The 8,713-nt window shown below is 36.1% G+C and overlaps 1 protein-coding gene across 1 annotated transcript in view; it reads left to right on the top strand.

The window, feature by feature from the left end:
• The window catches only part of LOC103803991 (adenosine kinase-like), a gene marked incomplete at both ends in the record, with an annotated part of 58,843 nt that extends 50,733 nt beyond the window's left edge, over nt 1-8,110 (top strand). The window contains 2 exons of the mRNA XM_009076576.1: nt 2,385-2,557; nt 8,002-8,110. Coding sequence (XP_009074824.1) covers nt 2,385-2,557; nt 8,002-8,110 — 282 coding nt within the window. The remainder of the gene's footprint in view (nt 1-2,384; nt 2,558-8,001) is intronic.
• Between the last annotated feature and the right edge of the window lie 603 nt (nt 8,111-8,713).

The following is an 8,713-nucleotide window of genomic DNA, read 5'->3' as shown; positions in this document are numbered from 1 at the left end:
CCTGCTGTGACTCATTCCACTAGGTATAAGTTCAGTTATATACCACAGAGATACTTCTACCATTCAGTTTCCTCAAGTTTGTAATGTGATGTCTGGTTTTGCCCTTATTGGGGAAAGGAGGATCAGTTTGGAGGAGCTCTGCAAGTGGCAACACCTCACCACCATTATTGTGGGAATATGTGCAGACAATTCCAAGAAACTGGAAGTATTGGTAACTGGAGATCTGAGATCTTTCCAGAAACACTGCTGAACTACTTTTCATTCTTCCTCAGTGTTGCTTAACTTAACTCAGATGCTCAAACGAAAAGAACAGCTATATAGTGGGAGTATTCCCTCAGCATATAATACCTGTGTTTCAAGTAATCATGAATAGGAGTAGCACCACTGCTAGTGGAAGAAGTGGTCTGCACAATATACAGAGGTTCATCTCAAGAATTCCTAGATCATGAATTTTGATTCAAGTGTAACTTGACTTAAATTTAAAACAAGGATTGTGGCAGCTTATATATAGCATGTATCACATCTGACTTCAAACTGAGCTGCTGCCAATAGCCAAAACTGTGATACTTGAACAGAAATTCTTTTTTCAGAGATTTATGTGAAATATTACTTACTACTGCTCCAAATGTTGTCAGACTTATATATAAAGTACAGAAAAGTTACCTCATTTGATAAAATGTTGTAAGCCTAAGGTGCAGTTTGAAGTCTCATGTCTTTGTAAGATTTCTTGGGGTTTGATGCTTTGATAAGCATAGTTCATAGTGATCTCTGTTAATTATTGTTTATGACAGTAAGGCATGCTTGCATCTGACACAAGGCTTCAGGTACTTCTTATCAGTGTGGAAATTTGTTCCATATTTGCTTACAGTAGGTCACAACATCTTTAATCTTGTTAAATAATCTGTTCTACTTAACCATACCTCCAGGTATAAAAGATTATTGTTCCTGAGACATCCTAAATGAACACTGTGCAAATGTGTATGAAATGTATCAATTCTCTTATTAGGGGTTTTCTTAATTTATATTAGAGTGGTATGGAATAGATTAGCAGAGCATCTGCAGTGTGCATTTCATGAGTGAGAGACTGAGCGCTGCTGCCATCTGATGATACAACGTTTCTGTGGCCTTAAACCTATATATATATATTAAATTACTGCAGAAAAGAGACCTCATATCTTTTGTCCACCTTTGCCTTATTAATGAAGACTTTACATGCCTGATTTTTTTTTTCTAATTCTCTCTGTCCCCTCTGGAGTTGGAAGTAATAAAAATGTGACTAAGTATGTATTCGCAACTTAGTTACTTGACCTTTCTACAACCCACAGCTACCACTAATGCTGCTTTGTAATGGAGACATTATCGTTTATTTAAATCTTGATTAGGAAACAATTATAAGTAGGGTTTTAGTATAGCAGAAAATTGATGTAGCCTCTAATTCATACTATAGATTGAGTGGATAAGCTTTCTGACTGTAATTAGAGTGAATTATAATGACTTCAGCTGGTTGACTCACCACCAGCAGCGTAAGGCCTATGATTGTTTCTTCACAATTATTTTTGTAGTTCAGTCTTGATTTCACATTGCTGATAAATGCTATTTTTTAACTTAGTACAAAATGGAGTTACATTTACAGCTGAATGATAACATATTTTGTATTAATAAAAGAGGAGCTGTATGAAATAACCTGGCACCTTAGCAACAGTGTGCAGCTATGCTCTCTCTTTACAATTCAAGTGACAGAACTGCTCTTAATAAAGTTGGAATAGATATTTTTATGTGTGGTTTAACAATGTAAGTAGGGAGCATTTCTTCTTTTGCATGTAATTAAATGGTAGACACAAATGGTTATTTTCAGTACCATTTAATTTTTATATGTATTGTGAATGTTGCACAATGTTTCTTAGGTTTTTCAAATGTATTGTGCTCCTTATGTGCTATCTCTTGGTTTTTGTGGGATGTTTTTGGGGGGTTTTTTGGGTTAGTTTTGTCGCTTTCTTTCTTTTGTATTTTCTGCAATTTTTCTTTGACGATACCATATATTGATTAAATGTTAGTGAGGGGCATCTCCTTTGAGCAAGGGAACTTCTTTTAAATGCCTTGTAAAAACATACTAATCTACATTATTTGATAATAAGCTGCATGTATTTAAGTTTTACATTAGGTGTGAAACATTCAGTGGGTAAATTTTGTGTTCTTTGCTGCCCTTCCCTCCCTTGCTGTACCAGATTTTTTTACTTCAGGCATAAAAGTGTTCTGTATGTCAAAGTGCACTGTAGGCACAGAGTTAAATATGGTGAGCAGAGAGTAAAAAATGGCAAAACTAATCTACTAGGCATGCTAACTTTGGTTTTGTTTTGTGTCTGTTTTTTCTTGTCAATCTGCAGTGGATGATTCAGAGCCCTTACAAAGCTGCAACTTTCTTTGGATGCATTGGCAAAGATAAATTTGGAGAGATCTTGAAGAAGAAGGCTGAGGAAGCTCACGTGGATGCCCATTATTATGAGCAGAGTGAAGAGCCAACAGGAACCTGTGCTGCCTGCATCACTAGTGATAACAGGTCAGGGGCCTTTGATGTTTTCTGAAGATACAAATGCAGTTGGCCTAGTGTGTGTGGCCTAAATGGTTTGGAGTATCCAGCCTTGAAAAACTGCAATTTGAATGATAAACAACATACTAGCCCTAGTTTGAGACAGCACAAGACTGCCTGGGCCATAAATGGGGCTGGGCATTATTAATACACTTTTGGAGAACAGCAGTTGTATTATGGCCAGAAAGTGTGGGATAATACTCTACTGCTTCTTTCTGAACTTTATAGCTTCCAGTTGCTTTAGAGAGAGAAAATATGTGGGAGACAACGTTGGCTAACAAGTATCTGCAAGCTGATTGTCATGTAAGGCATATACTTGATTGGCAAATGAGGGATGTACTTCAGGTGATAGTGTGTTTAACGAGAATGGGTGTTAGCATATTGCCATATTGAAAGGGTTTATTTGATTTTATACGAGAGGAAGAAAAAGCTTTTTTTTTTTATTTTACTCTTGCACTTATTGAGAAGTTCATCTACTATCTGTAATTCTGTATGTCTACATTTTAAAAATTTCTTCTGAATTTGTCTTTCATGTTTTCATTTGCTACTTTTTTCCTGGATGGTCTTTGCTAAATATATATGAAAAAAATCACGTCTCCAGAACTCTATATAGCCTTTCATGTATTTGTAGACTATGATCAATGGTCTTTCTGGTATTTTGATTTGTTTTGGAGCATTCTGTAAGTATGAACCTGTTTGTAGAGTGATTTGTTTTGGGCATTGTAGTAAATTTGATAAAAACCAAGCTTTTCAGAAAGAGATAATTAGGACAATAGTAATTTATTTTGAGCATGAACCTTTGATTTCTTCTTTCTACCATCTACCCACAGTACTTGAACTTATGTTCTACTCTTTTGCTGATTACCTTCTGACAATATTTTAAAGGTATCAAAGGAAACCAGTCAGGTCAGCCTTAATCTTGAGGTGTGCCCAGCACATGTCAACCCTTCCTGATTTCTGTCAGTATCTAAATTTTCTGATACTACATACTGAATCAATAATGAAAATGTTATCATTTACCCTGAAGAATTTTTTCTTTTTGGCTCAGAATAAGATCAGAATATCTGTCATCATCCTCTTTGGTTTTCCTCTGTCATTTTCAATTTCATTGGTCCTGGGGAACTGCTCTTTTCTTTCAAAGCAGTATCAGGAGTTTGTTAGTAGAATTTATTAAGGTTAGATAACAGTCCTGCAATTAAAATCCATACCAAACTTCCTGAGAAGTTGGTGAATGTTTCGGGTAGAATTAGAAAAGGCAGTAGGCAGAAACATGAATTGAACTGAGAGTCAGAGGAGGGAGTGTTTTCCATATAACATGTGGAACCCTGGAAAAATTTTAGTTAGGTCTGGTTCAAACCCCTGCAGAAGACAGGGCCAGCTTCAAAGTTAGATTTTTCAGGGCCTTGTCCGGATGGGTTTTGAATATCTCAAGGGATGGAGGTTGCACAAGCTCTCTGGACAAACTGATCACTCTTCATGGAAGAAATTATTTTTATGATACCCAGTTGGAATATTCCTTCTTCCAGCTTGTGTCTGTTCCTTCTTGTGTTCAAGAATAGTCTGACACCATCTTCTCTGTAAACCTTCCTTAGATATTTGAAGAAAGCAGGAAGGTCTCCCCTTAGGTACCTGTTCTTAAGGTTCTCCCAAGTCTTTTTGCCTTCGTTAAGTGTTCCAGTCTCCTAATAATCTTGATGGCTGGACTTACTGTATTATGTCAGTGTCTTCCTTGTAATGGAAAGCTCAAAGCTCAACATGGAACTCCAGATGAGGTCTGGAGACCAGAAGAGAGGATTTCCTCTGTTCTGAATATATAACTTCTTTTATCCTCCTGGCTGCATGCTTGCTGATACAGACCAGAATGTGATTAGCCTTCTCTGTGTAGTGCACTGCTGGCTCATGCTCTCAGCTTGGTCCACCAGCATCTCCAGGTCCTTCTCTGGAAAGCTGTGTTGTATCCTGTCAACATTCAGCCTATATCATTGCATGGTATTTATTCCATACTAGTGGCATGATTTTGCATTTATCTTCAAGTTTTCTGTCAGCCCAGTTCTCCAGGCTGTTGAAGATCCACTGAATGACAGACAGCTCTGTCCTCCAGCTTATCAACCTGTCCCTCCCAATTTCATATCGTGCATAATATCTTACTCTCAGGAATGAATGTGCGTGCTTAGTGGAGGAAGGTAGTTCATTCATCTTCATCTGGAGTTTTGACATTAATTATGTCTACGGACTTCCCCCTTCATCTACAAGATCCACATTCAGTTTTTCAAAGAGAAGACAAGCAATAGCGATGTTTTAGCTCTGTAATTCTCTCTCTTTGGTCACATGGTGTCTGTGTATGCATCCTGCAGCAATCACCATTTTCTAGATGACATGATGAGCAACTGAGTTCAAGACTGCGAGTAGGCATACAACACGAATCCAGGAAAAACATGCATCTCAATGGAATTTAGATGTTTAGGTAAATTTGTTCTTAAAAAGTGTCTGCAAATACTTCTTATTAAGCAGTATTTTTGGTTTGCTAACATAAAATACTTTTTTCTCTTAATATCAAATATTTGCTCAAAATGTAGAGATCGGTTTCATCTCAATGTTTTAGAGCATGCTTGAGAGTGGCAGGAGTTCAAGCTCCTCAGGAGTCAGAAAAAATAGCTGATGGATGCTGCTAAGGGCTTCATTGTGCAGTCACCCCTCTTCTAGTGAGAGCAAGCTTGTTCTTAATCTGTAATTGTTTCTGTGATTGTTTCTTGGGTTTTAGCATTTTCTATATTTGTAAGAATCTCTTCAACCTGGCCCTGGCTGATAACTCTATTTATTGATTAATCTCTTGTTCCAGCTGAGGTATATGTTAACTTCCTTCTTTGGGTAATTCATCTCTCTTCTCTCTTTTGGAGGAGCTGGCTAAGAGCACTCATGGTTTTATCAGGAAGTGGCTGTGTACATTTATGTTCCAGATGTCCCAATATGAATGTTTCTTGTTTCTGAGAACTCTGTCTAGCTTTTTGCAGGAAAGGGTTCTGAGCTGATACATGATTTCCACCCCTAATTCTCTAATTAAGCAATACTAATATACTTTGTTTTCTCAAAGCCTTTCAAGAAAATCATACCACGTGATCAAACTCTAAAGTAGTACCTATGCTCCATCAAAATCTGTGACTTCTGTTTGTGCATTCTGCTTAGAAATGCCCACATGCACTGTGTGTCCATTAAGCTGTTTCCATCGAAGCACTCTGGCTGTCTCCAATTATTGTATTTCATTGAAAAAATATCTACCCTGTCTGTGTCCCACATGTTGAACTCAGTGCTGTCAGACTTACAGTTTTAATTTGGAAAAGCTTGGTGCTTTGTCTCCAGTGTAGCAATCTTTTATTACACATATGTGCAGAGCATCTCTACAGTTGGATGTAACCACAGAGAGCTAGGTTTACAGTTTCAGGGGCATGTGGTAAGTGAAAGGAAACATATAGAAAGTCTTTGCTCAGTTTTCTGGAACTTAATTGCTTTTCATTTAGCAACATACATAGACAGAGAAGATTTTTTTCCAGCTATATCCTTGATAGATAATTAGGTTTTGCCAAAACTGAAAGATTTAATTTGCTTTTAAAATTTGATTTACAGAAAATTGCCACAGTTATGCACATGTCTTTCTTGGACTTACTTGATTCTATAGTGAATTTCTTGTCTTTGAAATGCTAATGCTCATCAAGAATGAAACTTCTTGCCCTGTTACTTGGATTGCTGCAGAGGCTTGGTCTACTTGTCACAAGTCTTTTTCCTTTATTTCCTTTTTTTAATTTTCCAAATTCACATTAGTTCTAATTGCCTTTAGGCTTTTGAATTAAAAAGATAAGCCCCAAGACTGTTCATGGGATGAAATGACACAGAGCTGTATTTTTTTATATATTCAGAAAAAGACAGTCTACTTTGTTTTAACTTTTGTACACTTGATCTATTTAACTTACAGGGATTGTCAGTGAGGGGTGCTTCAGAAAGTTTACAGGGAGATTTGGTTGCTGTCTTCATAAGAGATTCTTTTGGCCTTTGTTTGGTTTTTTAATTGAATAAGTTTTTGAGAATTCCTAGTTTACTTACCTCCTAGCACCTGTACATGGTAATCAGCCGGGAGCCAGAAGCATAACTTGGTGGAAGCTGATTAGCAATTTGCTAATCACTGTCTCTGGATTGTAGTAGCATTTATATGGAAGAGGATGATGCATACAACACCAATCGTATGCACCTTGAGAAGGCCAAAGTTTTCAATAGCCATATGTTGTATGTGTAACTACACATTTTCAGTCTGACTAATGTACTTAAATATCACAAAACAGTGATGTGTTAATGTTAAAGGGCATCCTATGACTAATAAATCTTAAAAATGAAATTTGCAACTCTGTATGCCAGCATGGAAATAGCTGTTTCCCCAACTCCCCTTCTCTGAATACGGCTTGTTATGAAACATTCTCATTATAAAATTGCACAGAAGAATTTGGTCATGGTAGCCAGAGTGGAGAGCCAGTGCATAACCATCTATTTGTGACCTATTTTTAGGAGTACCTCTGTAAGTTTTGTGTGTTTCATAAGGCTGAATTGAGTGGGTGAAGAAGAGGATTTAAAATAGAGTATATCTTGCATGTAACAGGCAATATGATACAAGTATTTTTGTTCTTGCTAATGGAAGTTGTGTCCCACGGCTTGTGTTATAACTTGTTAGGGAAGAAGGAAGTACAAATGAGTTTTTGGTAGTTTTCCAGTAATATACAGCTAAGCCAAAGGTTTTTTTAACAGTTCATCATCTAAAAGTAGCAACATGATCCTTTTTTATTTGCTAAAGGAAAATATGAACCTAATGGGGGGAAAAAACCCAAATAACCCCCTTTTTTAAAGAATATAACTATTCATTGGAAAATTATAAAAGCAAGACTTAAATGTCCATCAACGTTTTGCTTCCAGTGAGGGAAAATATTTTTCAGCAGATAAACTGGAGTAGCTACTTTTCTTAGGGTGTCAGGTACTAGAATAGTTTTAATGGAAATCTGCAGATGCTAAACCATACAGAGGGAGTTGATCCCAGAGTGCAAAAAAGGTTGATTCTAAGCAAATGAAGGCACCTGAACAATATAATAGTGTTAGGCTACATAAACTATATATCTGGATTTAAATTATGTTTTTTAATATATGGTTTAAATATGTTATTTAATATATGATTTAAATTTAAATTGTGCTTAATCGATTATTTTAATATATTATTTAAAATATTCTGAAATGGTCAAACGACATGTATGTATTTTATGGTTCTCTTTGTAATTGCTTTTATGTTCCTTAGGATCTTAGAGAAATTACATTCTTTGTGATAAATTTGTAGCAGTGTTATTTACAGAGGATCTAATGTCTGGGGTTTTTAATCACTTTAGGTCTCTTGTAGCAAACCTTGCTGCTGCTAATTGCTACAAGAAGGAAAAGCATCTTGATTTGGAGAAGAACTGGAAGCTGGTGGAAAAGGCTAAAGTTTATTATATAGCAGTAAGTTCAGCTTCTTTCAAATTGCTCTAATTTGTGTTACAATATTGTTAAGCAGTGTGAGTATGTCTGTTGCATGTGGTTTAGGATGGTTTCATAGGAATACAAGGAAAGAAAATGCTTCAGTTTCAGCATAGTTTGATTTCTTCAAATCTAGATGCAGAAATGTAGAAGTACAAATGTAGAAGTATGTTTTAGTTGTGTGCTCTCTTAAATTAGTGGCAAAAATCATAAGAACTAAACATATTTTCAGAGCTTTTGTAGTAGTGCATCAAATTTACATTTTACATTTTCTAGTAAATTGTTGTGAAGGATGCACAAATTATGTAGAAAAACACTATTAGCATAATTATTCACTGCAAACAGTTTGAGCTTATTCGTGTGAACAATCTTAATTGCTATTTATTCCATAGTAATTACTACGGCACCTTATAACTCGATATTTCAGAAACAATGATTGTGACAAATCTCTTGAATGTGGGCGGTGGGGCAAACTGATTTTAATGATGAAATCTTACTTCTGGAATAAAGGGGTTTTGAGGATGGGGCATTAGCAGATTCACAATTAGTATTCTTTTTTTACCATTCAGAATGAATCAAGCCAGA

Source organism: Acanthisitta chloris, unplaced genomic scaffold, assembly GCF_000695815.1.
Source record: "Acanthisitta chloris isolate BGI_N310 unplaced genomic scaffold, ASM69581v1 scaffold10236, whole genome shotgun sequence".
In the NCBI taxonomy this organism is placed as follows: Eukaryota; Metazoa; Chordata; class Aves; order Passeriformes; family Acanthisittidae; genus Acanthisitta; species Acanthisitta chloris.
Note: the sequence above shows the minus strand (reverse complement) of the source record. Positions and strands in the feature narration are given on the sequence as shown.